At 49.6% G+C, this 22,825-nt stretch overlaps 1 protein-coding gene across 7 annotated transcripts in view; it reads right to left on the bottom strand.

The window, feature by feature from the left end:
* PLEKHA7 (pleckstrin homology domain containing A7) overlaps nucleotides 1–22,825 on the bottom strand; it is a 234,543-nt gene that overhangs the window by 24,465 nt on the left and 187,253 nt on the right. For all 7 annotated transcript variants that reach the window (XM_015100990.4, XM_015100992.4, XM_042232719.2 and 4 more), the window contains 10 exons: nucleotides 14,918–14,986; nucleotides 14,662–14,742; nucleotides 13,333–13,482; nucleotides 12,697–12,798; nucleotides 6,456–6,564; nucleotides 6,067–6,293; nucleotides 2,966–3,154; nucleotides 2,753–2,870; nucleotides 835–938; nucleotides 63–263 (listed from right to left, as the gene is read on the bottom strand). In XM_015100990.4, coding sequence (XP_014956476.3) covers nucleotides 63–263; nucleotides 835–938; nucleotides 2,753–2,870; nucleotides 2,966–3,154; nucleotides 6,067–6,293; nucleotides 6,456–6,564; nucleotides 12,697–12,798; nucleotides 13,333–13,482; nucleotides 14,662–14,742; nucleotides 14,918–14,986 — 1,350 coding nt within the window. The remainder of the gene's footprint in view (nucleotides 1–62; nucleotides 264–834; nucleotides 939–2,752; nucleotides 2,871–2,965; nucleotides 3,155–6,066; nucleotides 6,294–6,455; nucleotides 6,565–12,696; nucleotides 12,799–13,332; nucleotides 13,483–14,661; nucleotides 14,743–14,917; nucleotides 14,987–22,825) is intronic.

Raw genomic sequence — 22,825 nt, 5'->3', positions numbered from 1 at the left:
GGGGCCTCGGGGAAGCTCTGCTCCCTGCCCCAGCCCCGCCTGCCTGGACCCTCCTAACATACTGAGCCGAGGTCTCCCGGGAGCGCTTGGCTGAGGTAGCGGGCCGAGGGCAGCCCCGTCCTCTCTCCTTGGCTCAGCGTCCTCTTGCGCTCCCGGACCAGCGCCTTCTGGTGCCGCTTCATGCGCTCCAGCTGCTCCTCCGCACTCATCTTGCCCCGCTGGTGGTCTCCTGAGTACAGGCGCTCCAAGGCACTCTTGGGTCTCTGAGGGGCAGGGGGAGCAGACAGGGCGGCTGGGCTGAGACCAGAGGGCGCGCGGCCACCTGGCTTCAGCCCAGTCTCTCTTACACGCATGCACGCACGCACGCGCGCACACACACACATACTCTCGCCTCTAAGCACACTGAGACACATACACACACGCACACACGCACACACACACACTCTCCCTCTCCCCTCTAAGCACACTCGGGGACATGACAACCCAGCCCTCACGGGCCCTCTGGCAGCACCCAATCCTGCAGATGCAGACCCCGAGGCCCAGGCCTGCCCAGTGGGCACACCTGCACCGCGTGATGGACCAGAACTCAGGGTGTGGCTCACTGGGTGAGAGCGGGGAGAAGGGCGGGGGCCCTTGGGAAATGGAGGGGGTGGTGTGATGCCCCTCTTGGTGGGCAATGGGGAAGGCATCATAAGCATGTGGTGACGGGGATGCTGAGCTGAGGAGGGGCTGGGGCCACCTCACGGGACAGCCTGTCACTGTCCACCTCAGAGCCCTTCCCTCTGTGCATGAGGGAGCAGTGAGCCCTTCCAGAACTTCTCAAGGCCTACTCACAGGGTAGGTCATCTTGCTGCTTTCAGCATCTAGACCCCTCCGGAGGGTGACGTAGGGAGCAATAGTGGACGACTGCTGGAGCCTTGACATGGACCCCGAAAGGCCTTAGTGAGGAGAGAGAAGAAAGTGGATTTGTGGTGAGGACAGGCCACCAGCCTCTTCTTGATCGCCTCCCACTCCCACGAGAGGACCACAAGGACCCAGCCAACAACCCATGCTTCTTCCTCCCAGGGCCTAGAAGAGCAAGGCCCCAGGTAAGGAATGAGGGGCTAGCTCATGGATGCCCTTTGTCCCTAACAGGAGACAGGGTCCCTGAAGATCTGAGGGCTCCCCACATCTTCCCTCACATGCAGAAGACTGGGCTGCTTGGCAGGAGGAAAGGACAGAGGGCGAGGAATGCCCTTCTTCTTGAACTCCTATGCATCCTGTATGACTCAACCTGGATGCCCTGCCTGTGAGAAGCCTTTTTAAATGCCCCAGGCAGAATCAGTTATTCCCTACACTCTTCAGTGTATGCACTGGTTACCGCACTAACCACAGTGTCAACATGCCTGTTGACAAACTCAATGACAACTAGCTGAATGAATGAATGAAGAAGGGAAAGAAGAAGGCATCAGGCACTCACTGAGTGCCTACTATATGACAGGCAGGCACTGCGCCATGTGCTTCACACGGATTTCGTTCCACTGGCCCTACAAGGGCCACAACTAACCACTGTGACGGTGCGCAATCTCAGGTTCAGAGAAGTTAAGCAACTTGTCCAAGATTCTGTGGAGCCACAGTCCAAGCTTTGTCCACTACCGACATGCTTATCAAGGCTGGTCCCTGACATCTGGAAATGGGCATCGTGTTGACACCACTAGCATTTAGCACATGGGGAAAAGAATGAAGAATGTCCTGCAGTGCCCAGACTTCTGAGCAACAAAGATCTGTCCCGCCCCACAGGCCTCTAACACCGCCACTGAAGAACACATCTAGGTTGAATGAAGAGAACAGGGTCCCCAGGCACAATGCCAGGGGTCGCTGTGGCCCAGCTCAGCAAAAGCCAGTCCCCTGCTGGGACCAGCTCAGGCCACAGCAAGCCTAGCCAGCATGGTGGGCTGGAAGCCACATAACCCCACAGCTGCCCAAACCACAGCTGTGTGGCTTCCTGTTTCCACACCCTGTCTATGAAGGAAAGCAGCTGACCTCCCATCAAATGGGGGGAGTGTGGCTAACCTGCTCAGGGGTTCCAGGCAGCCTCCCTTTAAAATGATTTCTGAGGAAGAGAATCTGGCTATGGGGGAAAATGAGGCATGGGTGAGCCTAAGGGCCTGTGTGTTCCCACCCCCATCTCAGAGGGATAGGGGAGAAGAGAGAGAAGAGGGCCCAAAGGAGAAGAAAGATGTGTTTGCTTAAAGTCTTAGAGTGACATAGATGCCAAGAAAACCTACGGAAGACCCGAGATGATCAAGCTGACGGCAGACAGCCCACAGGCCAGCCTGTAGGGTGCAGCGGCTCTACAGCCAGGACAGTGGCATTGTACTCTGACTCTATCTCTTAGTGGCTAATCGGCAAGTTATTTCATTTCTCTGGGCCTTGGTTTTCTTACCTCTAAAAATGGGGATAACAACAGTACTTCTCTCACAGGATTATTATGAATCTTCACTAAGTGACTATAAAGGGCTTATAACAACAACCACGATTACCATTGTTCCCAGGGGCAGATGTAATAAAAGAGGATGAGAATCAGGATGTGAACCAGAGGTAAGAAGGACGCGCCTTGTCTACAGCCCAGAGGCCCCAGACAGCTGCTACCCCACGGAGGCCCCACGCCGCAGGCAGAGGAGTTGCAAGGACCAGGTGTGGGCTGGGGGCGGGCGGTGGTGTGGCTGCAGTGGGGGTCCCTGGGAAGACTCCATAGAAAGTCGCGCCTTACCTCTGCCTGGCAGCGTCTGGTACCTGCTCTCAGAGCCCACAAGGCCCAGGGAGGATGGGGCCGTGTCCCCGCTGAAGGTGGCCAGCTCTGGCTCGCTGACATATGACCGGAGCTCCACCTGCGGGCAGTCGGAGGCCGTCACAGCCACCCCGGGTCCGGCCGCCTTCCCTCTCCCCACACTCGGCGGGCACCCCAGGGGTCCTCCTTGCTCACCCTGGAGTCCCCGTTCACACACTGTCCCTGCTCCCGATCTCGCTTCCTCTCGTCCGACTGCCGCTTGAGGCCCCTCACTGAAGTGTGCCGGATGATGGTGGCCTCCCTCGGCAGCGGGGGCACGGCCGGGGGCTGGTCCTCCGGGCTGTAGAGCTCGGGGAGCGGGGGCCTGGGAGGTGCCTCGTCTTCCTGCTCAGAAACAAAACCACAACCAGTGCCCGGTGAGAGGATGCCGAGTGGCCCAAAGGGCTGGAGCAGGCCACCTGGGGCCTGCGGGGCACGACCACTTCAGCCCAAAGATGCCAACATTTCCCCTGGTTGAGCTGTGAGGGTGGGTACAACTCTGATCCAACCCCATCCTTCCCTTGGACTCATACATCTTCCAAGTGCTAACTATACACAAGTTTCCAAGTGTTAGCTACACATAACCCAGAACTCAGGACATGGGTCCACGCTCTCACTCCACGCGCTCGTCTGTATAGGACAGCACTCCACCCTGCTTAGACGGAGCTGGCTTATATCCCTGCATGATCTCTGGATTTTTCAGCAGGCTGCAGATCTGAGTGAGGACCATCTACATCCTCCTGCCCTTTCTACCAGAAATGTGCATGGTTATGAAATCTTTCCTCCTGCCTGACCCAGGCACTGAGCAGGCTGTCAGGATGGGTGACTCACTGCCGTCTCTGCAGCCCACTCCCTGGGCTGGGATGAATGTAACTATTTTCCTTGAATTGCCCTGTCCACAATGCTCTCCACGGGCTGTGGCCTCCTACAGGCTGACAGCCTGGCCCCCGACTGCCATGAACACCCACTCCTGGGACAAATGACCATCCAGACTCTCTCCTCCTGAACTCCCCCTTTCTTAGCCTAATTTTGCTTTGGTTTTCAGATTTTTTCAGAGGTCAGGAAAGGGAACTTCAAGCTTGTTTTGCAAAGGTTTATCAGCATTCTTCTAGAGAGACAGACTTGAGACTTCAGATAGAAGGTTAAGCTGCCTATGCGAGATACCCAGAGGCTCTCTGAACATCCATGGTTTCCAAGCTTGAATAAGATCTCAGAATCACCAAATCCTAAAAAGCCCCCAGGAAAGATAAACATAAACCATTGATTGCTTTTGACTGAAGGGAACAGAATGTCTGGAGATAGAGGGTGGAAGGGAGACATTTTATTACAAACTTTTTTATATCCTTAAGGTATTAAATTTTTTAAAAATCAAATAAAAATGAAAGAACTATAGCTACATGCAGCAATGGGATGAACTTCACAATGTTGAAAGGATACAAGAAAGAATAAATACAGTTATGATAGATGGGCAAAGTGTTCAGGATGAAAATATAGGTATCGAAACAAAACAAAAAAAGCAAGGAAATTATCTGAAAAGTCAAGATAGTGGTTACCTCGGGCAGAAAGAGAAAAAAGCCTGCGCTGGAAAGGGACCCATAGGCCCAAGGGCTTCTGATCACTGGCCAAGTCCTATTTCTTGGTCTGAGTGTTGGTATGAAATGTGGAGTCTCTTTATTATTTATTAAATTATATATTCATGCTTTACGCCAATTACAGGATGAATATCATTATTCACAAAAATAAACATAAAACAATATAAATACAAAATAAATATGAAACAACAATAAAAAATAGTGAAACTGGTGAACACATATCCAACTAGAAGGAGGGTTTTACACCACCCTCTCCCGTGAGCCTGACCCCCAACCAAGCTGAAAAGCCTTGCCTCAGCAACAGCAACCCAGTGTGAAGAGGGGCCTCTATAATCGTCTATTTCATGCTGCTTGCTCTGCACAAGAGGAAACTGAGGATGCTCAGATGGGGGGGGGGGGGGCGTCCCAGAGGGTCGGCAGGGCTGGAGTCCAGGGAGTCCTGCTCCCAGGCCTTTTTCCCTTTGCTCCTGGTCCCAGGGGGCAGGCATCTGGCCTTATGGTAGCAGCGTCTGCCCCAGCCACTCTTGCTATTTGTTCTGCTATTTTCTACCTCCTGCCTTGTGACTGGTGCTCCATGACTCTTAGATCTGGGAGAGGGAAGGAGATCTCAAGATAAAGTTCACAGCGACCCAGGGTCCTAGCACCTGTTTTCTAGCTCTGGGCTCTAGACCATGGCTGGAAGCAGGTGGATGGTAAAGACCAGGTATGGGAACTCATGTGTTTTAGCCAGCACTGTGCACGGATCTTGTCAGACGTCCTAAGCGTACGTGGTGCCCAGCGATAGCTCCTCCAAGCCCTTGTTGGCAAAAACCTGGAGGTCTCCATTCCAAGGTCCTTTCTACTATGGCTTCCCTGTCACTTGGATCAGGCCCCTCACGCTTTCCAGACAAGGCTGGCCTGGCCCTAGAAACGAGCTATCACAGTGCCTGACTGCATCTTCTATTTCCCTAGAGCCTCCTGTGCTCCCAGACTCAGCCAAGGGCTTGGCTCCTTTCCGTGCCAGGCAAGCCAAGGTGCTGGCTCAGGCAACCAAATGGGCTACATACTGACCTGAACATCAGGGCTGAATGTCCAGTTAGATGTCAGATGGCACAATGAATGGTCAGAAGACGTGGACTGGATTTGCTAATATGGAGGCCTCAAGCAAATTTTGAACATCTTGGGCCTCAGTTCTCTTATCTGTGGAATGGGAATACTGACCTTCCTGCCTATACTCCGTGAGGTCACTGTGCAGACTGCATGTATCCTCATAAGCCAGCACCGTGCTCAGCTGCAGGTAAAGATTCTCTACCGCTAAGAGGCGCTCCGTGTCCATCGACTTAACTACGAGTATGCACAGAACCCCGCGCGGGGCAGCCACACACTTCCCTGCACAACACAGATCATAAACCATGCCTTACTCGGTGCAGTCACTTCTCTGGCCCTGCCTCGGTCTTCCCAAATGCAAAATGGGAGGGCTAGACTAGGCCACTTCTAGGGGCCTTTCCAGTTCTGGGAGACAAAGCAGGATGGCAGGGCCCCCTACCTCAAGGCTCTGGCTGGTTCTGTCCGACCAAGTTTCCCTAAAAGCTGCTCTCCCGAGAGAAGTGGACCTGAGGACAGGGTGGGACACTCGCTTGCCAGAGAGGAGGGGACAGCGCTCAGCTCCCAGTCCTCAATACTCACCACTTTGGACTTGGTCTTGGTTGGTGACTGAAGGGGGGATGTCACCTTCCTCAGCTGGGGCGGGTGAGGTCGGTACGGCACGTAGGTTTGCAGCTGGGGGAAGAGTCGAACCTCCAGAGGGGTCCGCACAGGGCTGGTGGGAGGGCTGGGCTGTGGGGGCGGCTTGCTCTCAGAGGTCGAGAGTGAAGGCACAGGCGGGTGAGGAAGCAAAGGCACCGTTTTTCTCTCTGAGGGGCGTGGAGGGGAGGGAAGGGTGTGATGGAACAAAGACCTTCCTCAGAGGACAAGAGCAGCGACTTATGCCACGAAGACCCAACCTCCCCGGGGCCACCCCCTAGCGCTGGGTGCTGGCCTCCGACAGCCCTGCCCCCGGAAGATTTTCGGTTCACCTGGATTCTTGACCGATTCCACCAGGATTCTGAAGTTCTCTTTATTTGCACTCAGGCCTGCAATGACGTCTTCAATCCTCCAGAGATCCTTCTGTATCTGCGATTTCTCCTGAGGAAGAGGAGGTGGGGGTTCATTCCCTTCTTAGCTCCTCACCAGAGGCTTCTTCCTAGGTTTTCCGTTGTCATTTCAGACAGAGCCCCTCACTCTGGAGGACGGTATCCCCATGGGAAACCCCACTAGGGCTAGAGACAAGACTGCTTCACAGCTTCCTGGACAAATGCAGACGTGGGACAAGCCCCAGGTCCAGGCGAGGAATCTCAGAAGAGCTCTTGCCAGTGCACCTCGCCTGTTTGCACCCCATTTAAGAAAAGACTGCCTAAAATACAGAGTGATTCTATGAGGCTATCTAGACCAGCCACATTCAGAGACAGAAAGCAGAAGGCTGGTTGCCAGAGGCTGGGAGAAGCGGGAAGAGGGATTGTTGGTTAATGTGTACAGAGTTTCGGGTTTGCTAGATGAAAATAACTCTGAAGACTGAGTGTACAGCAATGTGAATACACTTAACGGTACCAAAGTGTATCCTTAAATGGTTATGGTGAACTTTTACGTTAGGTATATTTAACAATTTAAAAAACAGGCTGTCTCAGGCAACCACGGCAGAAGGGAAGAGAAGGCAAGGATGAGAAGTGACATGATCCGCAGAATATAAAGAGCATCTTTTTAATGACAGAGCTGAGTCCTGGGATTTGGGGTGTAATATAATGGGCAGAGTAGACATTATTTGGCAATAAAGAGGAATGAAGTACTACATCTGCTATAACATGGAGGAACCTTGAAAACATTATGCCAAGTGCAAGAAGCCAGACACATAAGTGCCGCATATTTATGGTTTCATTTCTATGAAATGCCCAGAATAGGTAAGTCCATATAGAAAGTAGAGCAGCGGCTGGCTAGGGCAGGGGTGGAGAGTTGGGGTGGGGATGAGGAGGGACTGTAAACAGGACCACGTTTCTTTAGGGGCAAGATGGGAATGTTACACACCTGATTGCAGGGATGGTTATACAGCTCTGTGGATTCACTAACAAATCAGTGAATTGTATACCTAAAATAGCGAATTTTATGGTATGTGAATCACATGATAAAGCTTTTTTTTTAAATAAAGTACAGTGGGAAAAGGGCCAGGCTACATGACCATGTGCACACTGGGATAAGTTACAACCAAAACCACCTGGGAAGATGCCATAGAAAGAGGTGAGCAGGATCTGCTTGACCAAGGGATCGTGGGCATCTTTTAATGGAGTTGTTTAAACATCAGATACGGTATTCTTTTAACTTTAAAATTATCATGTCCCACCTCATGGACTTAAAAAGGAAGCCTCCACACCCGTATTTCCTCTCAAGGTTCCCTGCCAGCCTCAAGTGGAAGAGTTCACATTGTGTAATATTTGTGGATCACTGCTCCTGGATACCTCCCCATAGGGCCCGGCACTGAGCAGCTTCTCAGTACATGAATGTTGAATAAGTAAAGGACCAATCACATGAAATTCCCTGACCAAATACCGCCCAAGAGCCAGGACAACAGACATCTGAAGCCTCCCTCCTAAGCGGGGCTCTTCTACTCTCTCTGCCCGTCCAACATCGGTGCACATCCTCAGGGCTGATGTGCAAACAGCAAGCTTAATGCTCAGCTTCCCCTTAGGGTACAAGGGTCCTAAGACAGACATGTTACTGAGCTAAGGGGATTATCTCTAGAGCTGAAGACCCCAAGCAGAGGGCTGGAAAAGGAGAGGTGTGGGGTTAAGGTCCTCACCATCTCTCCTCCCCTTGCAGTCCACGTGGCATAGTTCTACCTGTCAATTCACAATCCTGCCCTCATTTTCTCTGTCATCCCAACATGTAAGAGAAGAGCAGAGAAAAGCAAAGCCCAGAGAACTTGTATCTTTCTCCAAGGACGATGGAATTTCAGAACTGAACGACAAGGTAAAGGAAGCTTTTGGGGGAGCAGCAGAGTGGGGTTTCATTCCTGTGTCCTCGCATCACACTGGGCTGGAAGGCTCCTATGGACTTCATTCAGCAAAGGTCTGAACTCACTGTCTGGAAGTAGGGACACCTACAGGCAGCCTCACCTATCACTGACTCTCACAGTCACCTGCCAGTTCTTTTATCCTCTGGTTTCCCTACTCAGGTGGCCACGAGGATCTTCATAAATAAAGCCACTTATCTTGGCTGAAAAGGCTGTGGGCTTTCTCACAGCCAACGCTGGCTAAAGAGAGGTCAGTTTCCAAGCCTCATTACTGAGAATTTGCATATGGGTCTGCAAGCCTATCTCCAGTGTCAATGATTTATTTAGGACGCTCACAGCTTGCCTGGCCTAGAATTACACCAAAGAAGTTAACACTGAGTCTACTCAAAGGAAGGCTTTGTGAGATTCCCAGGGCACTGTGGCACTCAGGGAAAGTATGAGCAATGCCACTAGGCGAGGTAGAAATCAAGCTGCAGGGCCCTGGCTTCAGACTGGCCTATCTCCTAGTAACTTACAAGACTAAGTTCTGTACAAAGCCTGTGACAAGACCTGCATGTTGTACCCATTTGTTTGGGGGAGGGGGAAAAAGGATTCCAGGCCTGCTGTGTGTTAAGTCACCAAGAACTAAGGCACAGTAGAAACACAAATAGCCAATAATCATGAAAAGATATTTAACCTACTAGTAATTAAGTAAAAGGTAATAAAAGCCAGATGTCCTTTTTTAGCAGGCAGACTGGCAAAAACTAAGGACGTTGATAACATCAAGTGTTGGCAAGGATTTGGGCAAACACTGTGAGTGGGAGGGCAAATGAGTGCAGCCTTTTAGAGGGTGGTTTTGAGTTACCCGCTAATATTTAAGAGGTATACTTAATTCATGGCCATCGTTAAAAAGCCTACAACTAACAAATGCTGGAGAGGGTGTGGAGAAAAGGGAACTCTCAGACATTATAGGTGGGAATATAAGTTGGTGCAGCCACTATGGAAAATGGTATGGAGCTTCCTCAGAAAACTAAACGAACTACCATATGGTCTAGCAATCCCATTCCTGGGAATATACTCAGAAAAAACTATAATTCAAAAAGATACGTGTACCCGTATGTTCATAGCAGCACTATTCACAATAGCCAGAACATGGCAACAACCCGTGCCCACTGACAGATGAATGGGTAAAGAAGATGTGGTGCGTATATACAGTGGAATACTACTCAGCCACAAAAAAGCACAAAATAATGCCCCTTGCAGCAACATGGATGCAGCTAGAGATTATCTTACTTAAGTCAGAAAGAGAAAAATATCATATGATATCACTTATATGTGATACTTTGGCCACCTTATGTGAAGAGCCAACTCACTGGAAAAGATACTGATGCTAGGATAGATTGCAGGCAAAAGGAGAAGAGGGCAGCAGAGGACAAGGTGGTGAGACAGCATCACGGACTGGATGGTCATGAATTTTAGTGAACTCTGGGAGATAGTGGAGGACAGAGAAGCCTGCCATGCTAGAGTCCATGGGGTCACAAAGATTGGGACACAACAACATATGTGGAATCTAAAATATGGCAAGACAGAAACTGGCTTGTAGACACGGAGATCAAGAGTTCTTGTTGCCAAGGGTGAGGGAGGGAGAATGATGGACTGGAGTTTTGGGTTGGCAGATGCAAACTATTTTATTTAGAATGGATAAACAACAAGGTCTTAATGCATAGCATGGGGAACTATATTCAATATCCTGTGATAAACCACAATGGAAAAAGAGTATTAAAAAAGAATGTATATGTATAACCGAATTACTTCACTATGCAGCCGAGACTGGCACAACACAGTGAACTCATCATACTTCAATTACAAAAAAAACTCACAAATTAAAAACTATGTGTACTCATTTCAACTCAACAAGTCCACTCCTAGGAGCTTATTTTAGATAAATGCTCATAAATAAGTCACCTTCCCTGGTGGCTCAGAGGTTAAAGCGTCTGCCTGCAATGTGGGAGATCTGGGTTCAATCCCTGGGTTGGGAAGATCCCCTGGAGAAGGCAATGGCAACCCACCCCAGTACTCTTGCCTGGAGAATCCCATGGATGGAGGAGCCTGGTAGGCTGTAGTCCATGGGGTTGCAAAGAGTTGGACACGACTGAGCCATAAGTAAGTTCTGATAGGCAATTACATGGATGCTCATTGTGACACCATTTACAAAAGCGAAACACTGCAAATAACGCAAATGCCCATCAGAAGAGGAAGGGCTAAACTAAAGTGTGGGATATCCACCTATGAAATGCTATGCAGCAGTCAAGAACTAATTCCATTCACTTAGACCAACAAAGTCGAACACAATTTCTGAGATTATGGAAATCTTCTATAACGTCTGCTGTCCAATACAGAAGCCACTAGCCACATGTGGCTACTGAACACATGAAATGATTCTGGTGTGACTAAGGAATACATTTTTAACTTAGTTCATTTTAATTAATTCATGTTTCAGTTTAAATAGCTATCATCCGGGGCAGCATAAACTTGGGGGTATCTTTCCTGGAAAGATTTCCATAACATAAAGTTATGACAAAGAAGCAAGTTACCAAACAACGTGTTAAGTATGATTCCTCTTTAAGTAAACCCAACTGCCTCCCCCAATAACTTATATGATACTACATGCGTGTGTTCATTTGGAAATGCACAGGTCATGGTCTGGAAGGCAGCACTGCAAACCAATGGCACTGACCACATGCAGGGAAGGTGACGGGACCAGGACAGAGAAGGAAGGAAGGGAGGGGAGCTTTTGTGTCTTTTTCTGATCTTGTTTCTCATTGTGTGGACTTCTCAGAGAGAAGCATTTGTGTGTCATCTGTACAATTAAAGAAACAAAAGGAATGAAAAGCTAAAAAAAGAAAAATTACTGCTGAAATTAATGTGGATGGTTGAAGTCCAAGAAGACAAGTGTAATGAAATAGTTCAAGGAACTAGTAACTAGAAACAATCATTTGAAGGACTCTGCCAAGAATATCCACCTATTAATTTTTAAGCCACCATGCTAAATCTGGGGATACAAAAAGAATAGGAAACAGCTCAAATGAAGGAAAATTATGGGAAAACCCAACAGCCACAGGAGATAAACAAATTCTAGGTAACCTCACAGGCCAACCCTGAACTACAGGCAAGAATCTCCTCCATGTGGTCCTGGAGCAAGCTTTCTGGGACCAGCTTGAAGTGGTGAGTAAAAGCACAGCAGGGTCTGGGAAAAGCCTCCTAGTCCACAAACCTAAACCTTCTCCCAAATTCCTTCAGTTTTCTGGGGTGATGCTGATGTGCAGAGAGTCAATACGTTCATTAAATCACTTGAATGAAGAGGCCTGGCTAGAACTAGTTCACCAATTAGCAAGCCTCGCCCCAAAGCTGGCCCAGCATGGTGCCTCATATACAAGAAGCCTCAATTCAATGCTTGCTGACTTCAAATAAATAGGATTATGTCAGGGTCCTGAAGAGGGGTACAGATCTGAAGCTGAGTTCAAAAGCAGGTTATTTTCCATTTTCAGAATTTTGAGGGTGGGGTGGAAGCCCGGTTGGGCGCTCCAATGGAGAAACACTGGCAGCTGGAAGACCCAACCTGAAGAAGGAAAACCACACAGGGCCTTTCTTTCTCTCACCTTTGGAGGCAGAGGCAGCTATCAACGGGGTGGCCTGGTTTTAAGGTAGGGAAGGCAGGGCTCTAAGGCTGCCTATCCTGAGTGAGGCAGGGGCCACAGCAATGGGTATTGCCCCATTTGGCCTGAATTCACACTACTGATCCAGTGAGGGCTTGATAGCATGTATCCTCAGGAGTCAGGGAGGGGAGAGGAGACAGGGCTTCCTGCTGCTAAGTGAGCAGCTAGGAAGCCAAGACAGGGCCAAGAACAAGGAACACAGATCACCGTCCAGCCCCTGAAACGTTCTCAAGGTCAGTACCGTCTCCTCTTGAGGCTGTTTCCCCAGATGATTAGCAGAGAAACCCTTAGAAAAATGCCAAGGTGCTTGTCTCTGAGAGCAGAGAGGCAGGGGGAGTTGAAGCGACGCTTCTCATGACAGCCTGGCAGTGGCAAGCGTTCCCCAAGAGACAGCTTGGGGTGATTAGCAGGCTGAGTTCAGGCGGACAAAGAGAAGGCCCCTGGATAAGGCTCACAGCCCCCATAAGTGAAGACTCCAAGAAGAAATCAGAGCTCAGGAGGGATGAAGAGCCCTTGGGTCACCTGGAAGAAAAAGGCTCTTCTGTGTTGCTCCTGCAGGGTCTGCTTGAGCTGCTCCACATCTCTTTCTAGCTTTAGGTACTCATTCCAGGCATTTTCCATCTCCTGTGGATCAAAGAAATGCTTCTGATTCTTAGTTATCCCATGCCCACCCCTCTACTCCTGACCACTGCTGACCTGACTACAGGGGAAGAGGGCAAGGGGTGCCTGGTGCACCTCAGGCCACCTGCAGTGTCCCGTCTCCCACCCCTCTGGGTGCTTTGGTTCCCAGCTCTGGCAGAAAGGGACTGCACCACATCAGACAGACAAATTAAAGAGCAGAAATTCTGATGTCTCAGAGTTAACTGAACACGGATCAGGGGAACAGCTGTACAGGCTGCTCTGAGACAGCTGACCCCTTGGGTGTCACTGCAGTCACCCAGAGGCACTGACAGCATGCACCTTAAGGCAGCGGAAGAGACGGACGTGTCACCCCTGACAAAGTAAGCTACTGTTAGGAGGCAGTCTGGAGGAGTTCTTCTATGCCAAGACTCTTGCCCCTGGCCACCTTCTCTGCTATAGGTTGGGAGACAAGAAAAGCAACCCCCTCCCAGCCCATCCTGGGGGGGCAGGGGTGGGGCCGGGGGAGCATCTACGCACAGTGGACTCTCTGGAGAGCTCGGCCCGGATGTGGACAAGGTCTTCTTGCAGCAGCCTCTGCTGATAGGCGATCTTCTCAAGGTGCTGGGGCTGGTCTCGGTACTGCTCCATCTGTCTGTGCAACACCTCCAGCACGGACTCTAGCTGGTCCTGAGCCGGACCAGGGCCAAAGAGCAAGAGGATAGCAAGACATTCCCTGGTGGGCCCCTGCCAGGCCAGAAGCTAAACAAACCTGCTGGACCTAAGAAAGACTGAATGGCCAGCACCCAGCTAGGGGCCTGAGAGTCAAGGCCTCTGAGTCCAGCTCTAACTTTGTCTGCCCATTGGGTGGCCTTCTAGGACAAATAGCCTAACAGTTCTGTGCCTCAGTTTCATCGTCTATAAAGTCTATAAAGTGGGCATAAGGCCATCCACTCCTTAAGGGGATAAACTATGAGGCTAAATCAAAGAACAGATGGAAAACTCTCTAAGCTGTTGAAGAAGAAAATTATAAGCTAAGTCCTGTTGTTTAGCCTAAGAGATTTATTTAGTAATTTCTTCTCAGGTATGGAACCAGTCATAATTAACATCTTGGCCAGACTAGGACTGCTGGTTAAACCATTTTATTCACCATTAAGTGATCTTTTCAATATTCTGGATTAGATGACAAATTACCTTTCTTGGGTGTTCCTTATAAACTATATTCCTGCTTGAATGTTAAATTTTTATTTCTAAGTTCAAGATGTTTGAATGTTCAATTTATGTATTTAAACTACAGTAAACCAACCTTTTTTATAAAAAAAAAAAAGTCATGTTATTTATAAACTTTTGAGTATCATGAATACAATGCCTTGTTAAAATGCAGGAAAAAGTTCACAAAGTGTCTAAGAGACCAAATATCAGTGGCTACCAGCCCATTCCTCTGCTCCACACTTGCTTCCTCTACAGCCGGGATCCTTAGAGGAAAGGAGGCTTAGGAAGAGACAACCTCTGCTGCATTACGACTCTGGCCACTTCCCCCAAGGCGGCCCCCCATCCCTGGGGTTCAGGGGTGTGGCATCATCACTACAAGCCAGGCCGGCCTCTCAGGGCTGCTGGGGAGAGCTGGGTCAGGGCAGAATTAAGGTTGGGGACATGGTATTTGGCATAAGTAGGCTGAGGTTGCCCCACAAGGCTTCCTCTGGGTTCAGACAGAAACCCCACAAGATACCCTTAAAATTCAAAGACACTGTTCTAGATAAAGTAATACCTGCTGTCCAATACTAACACGAGAGCCCAGCCTGTATTGAGGAAAGACAAGATGACTAAAGCCCCACCGCCCAGCCCGAGATTCACAAAACTGATACACACTTTGTTCTCCTTAAGGGCTCGCATCTTGTCTTCCAAGTCCTGGAGGACCCTGTCTTGTTCACAGAAGACGCTCAGCTTCACCTGTGAACAAGAACAGGCTGAAGAGGGCCTGGGGGCACGAGGAAAGGGCACAGCCCTGGACAGTTACCCAAAAGCCTTTGGCTACGGAACCATCCAAACCCTGCCTGAAGCAGCCCACCCCGGGCCTGGGGGCGGCGGGCAGGTGAGGGGTCAGCCTGTCACCCTGCTCACTCACGTCAATGTCACTCTCGGCGATCTTCACCGGCTTCAGACTTCGGTCCTTGAGGAGATCCCGGCCTGTCATCTGCGAGGTGAACAATTTAGAGAAGACTTAACCACGGGGTTCAGAATCAGAACTCAGAAGGGAAAGTTCGCCCTACAACAGACAGGTATAGAAATCTTGGCAGTGGTAAGGAGGGTCACGGCACGGAAAGGGAAGAAACATGGGCAATATCTGCTTTAATTTTATGCTTATTTCATTTCAGGGAAAAAATAAATGAGATCTTACTAGTACTTACAAATTTCTCAAAGAAAATATAGACTTTCAAGTTAAGAATCAATAGTAAAGGTTTAAATTTGGTTCAAATGAGTTTAGTATAAATCATAGAAGATTTGCCACTGATAAGAGAGTTTTGCTACTAAATCTGGGGTCAAACATAATTAACAGAAGTCCATGACCCCTGCCCAGGGCTATGGAGTGAGTGGACCAAGAAAAACTAGCAAATCCCTTGGGCATCATTGAGCCCTTAGTTCAAGGAAGTCTGAGCAGCCCACACCCCATGAATACGATCAGCCTTCCTCATTCTCCACCGTTTAGCAAGAGGATCTGGTCAAAGGAAGAAGCACCTGGGTGATTCCTGGCTGGAGTTTTCAACTGATCCCTGAATAGCTGAGGTTAGTCTGAACCTGCAATACAAGTTACCCTGCCCTCTCAGGAAAAGAAACCGCAAAGCAGCAGGCAAAACCACCCACACTTAGGGGCCAGCAGAATTCCACAGGATCTGCCATCTCTTCCTGGACCGGTGCGGGCAACATGTCGCCCTTCACTCACTGGCCTCCACAAAATTAAACAGCATCTCTCTAGGCCATGTTTTCATTTCCACCAAGCTCCTTCTTTGTCAAAAACTGCAGGAGCAGAGGGACCTTTTTCACAGGTGCACCCCAATGGCCAAACCATGGTCAGGGATGGCCAGGTCAAATGCCCCTTATAGGGGAGGCTATCTTGCTGAACTCCGGTTTGCAGATCTGGCCAGAGAAATGGAGGGTGGAGCTGGCTACAGCAGAGAGAGATGGTGTGCGCACTACGCAGAGGGTCCCACTACAGATGGACACACAGCTGCTGGAGAAACAGCCCTCACTTCCTCCCTACTCTATCCAGTTTGTGAGTGTGAATCAGAAGCAGAAATAGATTAGCAAATATTCCCCTCAGAATTCAAAAACTGTGTACTCAGATCCAAAGGTCAAGGTCAAGGGAGAAGCCGTCTTCACGCCCTGAGCTGAGGGCAGAGTCTGGGCTGCAGACCCACCCCACCCGTTCCCCTGCTCTCTTGGTTGGCACAGTGGAGGACAGGGACCACTGTCTTCTTTATCTTGGGGGAAGTCAGCCCTGGACGGAAGGCCTGGCACTCTGGAAGGCAATAGGCAAATTGCTTACTGCCTCCCAGGCAGGTGAAAGGGAAATATATGTAGGTCAATTCTAGAAAGAAGTAGAATCCAGCCAAATTCTGCTCTTCAAACTGGCAAATTATGTGTACGTACACAGTCACATACAGTCACAGAACACACTGACCACAACAAGAATTCACAAAAACAGACTTCGCTGGCTCCGGCAGGGGCAGGGGCTGTGTGGTGGGGGAAGGGAGGGAGAAGAATGAATCCTGGGGAACCAGGGACAGCTGAACTTCCCAGGCAGGACGTGGGAACCCAGCGGGCAGAGGGTGGGGTCCTTCATTCTGTGTCACCGTCCTTTGCCCAAGTGAGGGGCCGTGTGCTTGTCTGCTCTTCCAGGGGCTGACCCTGGCTTGCTTCCTAGGAAGAAATCAGTTTCCAATTGAGATATGCCTTGGGGATTTTTTCCTCTTAGCAAAAACTCTTTCCTTTCTGTCACTGAAGCTTTTTTCTGGATGATATGTTTTTGATACTGAAATAGCAAAGGCAGGGAGTCCAACTGAGCAATGCCTCATTTATCCAGCACCGTCAGGCAAGGAATGAGGTATTTCTACACAAAAAGGGCACTTTCAGAAAGCTCTTAAACTTTTTGATGGAAAGCTTTCTAAAAGTATGTTCTTCACTGCCTTCATGGAATACTGAATATAAATGTGACCTTTCTGGGGATGAATCAGAGTCGTTACAAAAATCAGTAATATAGAACTTCTTAGAAGGTAGTGTTCAAGACCATTTGCTTATCTAGTAAAATGCTCCCAAATTTCTGTGTTTTCATTTCCATTTCAGATGGACATAAAATGTTTCTTCTCTCTCAGGATATTAGCACTCTCTCTTTTCTAAGAAATAACTTTCTCTTTGTCCCCTCTTAATGTGAGGCTTTTAAGGTGCTACAACTTAGGAATTCAAGTGACCGAGTCTATTAGGATTAGAAACTCAGCTGAAGGGACCCACTTGCTGTCCTTCTGTCTCCCTCCCTCCATCTGGGCCTGGTACCCATCCGGGGATATCCTCACACACCTGGTGTCTGCCACTGCTAGGGGCCTTAGTAGACAATCTGTTTCCTCTTACTTGACAGTAATATATTTAGGAGTAACTGTGGGGATCCCATGGATGCAGGAGCCTGGTGGGCTGCAGTCCATGGGGTCGCAAGGAGTCAGACATGACTGAGCAACTTCACTTTCACTTTTCACTTTCATGCATTGGAGAAGGAAATGGCAACCCACTCCAATACTCTTGCCTGGAGAATCCCAGAGACGGGAGCCTGGTGGGCTGCTGTCTATGGGGTCGCACAGAGTAGGACATGACTGAAGCGACTTAGCAGCAGCAGCAGCAGTGGGGACTGTCACGTATTTTCTCTGTAACCTCAAAGCCCAGCCCAGGGCCCAAAGTACTGAGGATATTTGAGAAGCGTTTGTTTAGTGAGCCTGTGAATGTAACAAAACCAGGCATGCTGGCTGTGCTCAGGGCCTACATCCTTTCTATGGGGTAAAGGTCACAGGCTTCAGGGCAGAGGCTACGGGACAGTGTTTAGATAGCTCACAGCCCCTTTAAGCTTCTAAATTTAGCTTCATTCCAGAGAATCAAGGCTACTAAACATAGTCACAGCAGTACGTTACATCTAATTTTCCTTTCCAAATTGCACTTTGTGATAGCAATGCTTAAATCCATTCAGAACATTAACTATGAGTCCACAACTGTGGGTCCAACTAAGTCACTAGAAAAAGTGAAGTAAGTGGGCACTCGTTCATTTGAAAGAGTCTTGGCGTCAGAAAGGAATTAACGGTCACCCAGGCATCTGACTCCCCTCCCGTACACTCGAAGACACCTTCACTCAGGGCTTAAGATGGCTGGACACAGCTCCTGCATTCCCACCTGCAGCCTCCCGTGGGATGCTATAAGAGCTGGCCACGTTTCAGGCATTGCCTCTGCATCTCTCAAAGAGGAGGGTGATGGGCAGGTGGGTGCTTTGTTCTAGTCCAGATCTAGAATGTTTTCAAACATCAACACCTTTTCCCAAAGTAGGGACACCCTAATATCAGGGCTACGGTAGAATCTCAGGACACCCCGGCTCCTCCAAGGTGACCAGGAACTGCTGCTCCCTCCCCAGGAACGCATGCTCTAGGGCAGCCCTCACCACGGAGGCAGACGAGTGAGAATGGGAACACAACACAAGCTGGTGGCAAGCTAGGCAGGCCCCCGCTCCGCCCCCTGACGGCAGCACAAAAGATGGAGTCACAAAACACTACAGATGAGAGGCTCAGCCTGGTGCACCAGCCAAAACGCTGAGGGAGCTTCAGTAGAAAGAAAATAAACCGAAAATGACTTGCAGGAAGCCTGGGGGCGGTCAGGAGAGCCCCTGGTTAAGCAAGTGATGGAGTCGGCACTGAGCCAGAAGCAATGGAATGGCCCCGCCTGGAGACACAGATCAGGTCATCTTACGCTTCTCCTGGGCCGACAGCCCCGTGCTGACTTCTTCAGCACTTTGTAAAGCACGTTGATCAAAGGTTCATTATTTTTTATCTGTTCCAAACAGAAAGGCAAATACAACAAAATGTAACAGGTAAGACATCAAACGACATTTGAAGGAGCCAGAATTTGGGGACGTGGCAAGGGGAAACCTTAGGAGGATGTGTGTTGTGCAGTTTTAATGAGTGGGTCTCAGCTGGTTATGCTGCTTCCCAGCCAGTGGACCTTTCCAGATTTCAGTTCCCTCATCTGTAAACCGGCTTCCTAAGCGCTGCCTGGAGGGTCTTCGTGAGAGCGCCGATTTCAGTGCCCATGTCCTTCCTAGTTCTGAAGGCAAGAGGGGACTCTGCTTCTTCCTGCATCCTCCCCCATCACATACTGAAAGATACCAAATCTGTGTTTTGGCATGGAGCCATGCGTTAGTTTCAGCCCCACCACATTTTCCACCTTGGGTCCCTCAGACTCTCGCTGCTACACCTAAATGATTGTCTTACCAATGATGCCAAATGCTTCCAGCTCCCAGGAGGGACCACTCTCCCCACCTGCTAAGACTGGATCTCATCTCTGCCTCCAACACTGTGATCACACAGGAGCTTTCAAAAATACTGATGCCCGAGTCCCACTCCAAGAGAATTTGGATGTAACTGGTCTGTGGTGGGGCCTGGGCACTGGGATTCTTAAAAGCCCTTCTGGGTGAGTCTAATAGGTAGCCAGGAGTGGGAGCCACTGCTCTAAAAAGGGGTTCTTAAACTCGAGCATCCTTCAGAATCACCTGGAGGGCTGTGAATATACAAATTTGCTGGGCCCCATCACCAGTGGTTCTCACTAAGCAGCTCTGGGGTGGGACCCAACATTTCACATTTCTGACAAATTCCTAGGAAGTGCTGACACTGTCAATCTGGGATCACATTTTGAGGATCACTGCTTTGAAACCATGTTTCTCAGCCACAGCTACACATGAGAAGCACCTAGGGAGTTTTTATTTCCTCCCTTCCCTCCCATTCTTTCCTTCTTAAAGGGTGATACCTGAGTACTACCAATTAAATCAGAGTCTCTAAAGGGTAAGACCCAAGCATCCATATGCATTTTAAAAACAACTGGTTGCTCTAGTTCATGACCAAGGTTAACAACCTCTCTCCAGAATAACAGACCTCAACTTTCTGTGCACAAAAATCCCGCCAGAGCTTGATTTTTAAAAACATAGAATTCTGGGCATCATTTCCAGAGATGCCAAGCATCCTCCAGACCTGCAATTTTTTAAATCAAGCTCCGGGCCATCCTGAGACAGATGATGTCCCAGACCATGACTTAAGGACTCTGCTCCGGAAACAGACTCTGAACAGAGAAGCCCCGATCTCAAGCTCAGACAGGAAAAAGTCCAGAGACTAGGCACTTGGAGCCACTGATAACATCTCTCACCAGGGACAAGAGCCCCTCTGGGGCTGATTGCAACTGCTCCACCTAATGTGGCTGCAGGTACCCTCTCCCTACCTCACTTTCCCAGCTTTCCAGTTACATAAAAATAGTTCAAGCTGTCAATAACTGCAAATCCTCACACCTGCTTCTTAGACCTGGCTTAGGTGTAGGGTTCTGAAGAGCAGAACATTAATGCCAAAAATACAACTCAGTGAATACAACTTCAGGGCAGGCACTGGGAAGAAAGGAGGCAGGTGTGAAGTTAGTCACAGGGTTCGAATCTCAGTTGCCTAACTTTGCAGAAATTACCCCTCTGGGTAATTTGATTAGTGTGGTGGGGATAATAATTTGTATTTGCTCGCAGAGGATTTAAGTGAGATGATGAACATCAGGTGCCCAAACAATGCCAGGCAGGAACAGATGCTTAATCAACATGAAATCCTTTCCACCCTGGCAACATCAAGTAAAATGCCAAGGAAATCAACATTTCCAAAGAACACTAACACACAGCATTTTTTAAGACAGTGGAGTCTGCTTCTACTTGATCCTTTGGCACCCCAGAAGGAATGCTCAGACCAGACTCCACAACACATGGGCAAGCACACACCACCAACTGGTTCTGGAAGATGAGGATCAGCTGATGGGACGTGGGCTTGGGATCCTCAAGTCTGTGGCACTTGGGATAGAGACACGGGGGACCCTAGGCCCACCTGGTGGGGGCAGGGAGACTATCTTTCTCCAGAAAGGCTTAGCTCTCCTCTTGAGGACCCAGGAGGAACCTCTCCCAAGAAGCTGATCACAGCAGGGGTGTGCTCAGCGGCATCTCCGCACACAGGTTGGGCTACACACCCGTTCAGATGTCAACCTTTCTGAAAGTGACTCACAGCACAAACCCTGGCATCTTTCCCCACACGTGCTGCTGGTAAGCCAAGTGTCTCTCATCTGCTGGTGCTGTCACTGGGGGACGGGTTCTCTAAGAGGAGCTCAGCAACTGGAGTAGCAACTATAAGAGCAGGGAAGTGTTGGCGTCAACACAGCTGTTTTTCATGGCAAACAGTGACAATTTCCAATCACGAGCTACTGTTTTGGTCACACACGGCTCCTAGCTGGTAAAGACACAAGGATCCACCTTGCCTCTCTCTAACACAGCATGCACATTTCCTGGCAGAAAAATCCCAGTTCAGCTCCATAAAAAACCGAATGCCTTTGGGTCCACAGTAGTAGAGGTGGTATTGTAAAAGCGGCCAGGAGGCAGGGGGCTTTAGAGCACCAGTCTCAGAGTCAGTGCTACACCCAAGTATGGATTCCTCAGTGACTACCAACACAGCCTTGGGAAAGTCGTTTATTTCTTTGAGGTTTGGTTAGTGAAAAATATACCACCACCTCCTTTATAGGGCTACTTACAGGGGTTACTTAATTGAATAGAAGTGAAGTAATACACGGTAACTGACACACACACCCTCTGTGGCTATTCAGTTTCTGTGGGGAGTCAGGACTCACAGGGCCTTCTGGCTCTGCTCCATTATCCTATACCTCAGTTACCCCTCCCCTCTCTCTCAATCCCTTTAGCTCAATGCAGGTTTGATCCCTGGGTCTGGAAGATCCCCTGGAGGAAGCCATAGTAACCCATTCCACTACTCTTGCCTGGAGAATCCCATGGGCAGAGAAGCCTGGTGGGCTGCAGCCCATGGGGTCACAGAGAGTCAGACACGACTGAAGAGACTTAGCACACACACTACTACAATCTTTAAACAAACCTGAGCTGGATCTTCTCTCTGGGACCCACTGTGAGATCAGCTATCCCACACAGATGGGAATCAGAAGACAGCTATTTCCTGTGACTCTGGCTCAGGCGCTTTATTAAGTTCCCATGCACCAAGCATGCTGAAGAGTTCTACAAGGTACACTTGTGCTGCCGTGAGCCACGCCTCTCCCACAGGCCCAGATGACATCACAGATGCTCTACAAATACTTCTGTGTGGCCTGCATGGCCCCAGAGCCACAGTGAAAGAAGAACTGAACGGGGGCACGGTGAGGCCAGGGAACAATGATGCGGGGATACCCTGAGCAGGTGTAGATCGAGGGCTACTGATCCTCGCTCTAGGTCAGACAGGGAAGGTGGGCATGGCGGGAGGACCTGCCCAGGATCAGAGTATTGGAGGCTGGGCTGGGTTGCCCATCTGGCCCACGCCACCATGTTTGAGCACTTGGCATCCTGAGGGCTGACTGCCACCACCAACACTCACTCATGTTCTGCATGACCTAACGACCACATAAGCTAGGAGACATCCTGGTTTTGAGAGAACCCTCTTTGTTTAGCTCAACTATGAAAGCCAAGTCTGACTTTTGTTCACTGCACCTTCCGTCCTAAAGCCTAGGACAGATTCAGGAACCTGAACAATCTGCCCCCACGTCTCCAGAGCCCCAGGCACACCCTGGCTCCCACCGTTCCCTTTCCTTTAATTTCAACCAACCCAAGCCCTCTAGTTCTTCAAGGCTCCAGACACATGCTGCCGCCTCCAGAAGCCCTGCTGACACGTCAGCCCACGGGGATCCTCACTCTCTCAGATCTGAGCACTGAGCCAGACACATCTTT

This window comes from Ovis aries, chromosome 15 (genome assembly GCF_016772045.2).
Source record: "Ovis aries strain OAR_USU_Benz2616 breed Rambouillet chromosome 15, ARS-UI_Ramb_v3.0, whole genome shotgun sequence".
In the NCBI taxonomy this organism is placed as follows: domain Eukaryota; kingdom Metazoa; phylum Chordata; class Mammalia; order Artiodactyla; family Bovidae; genus Ovis; species Ovis aries.
This window is presented reverse-complemented; position numbering and strand designations above follow the sequence as displayed.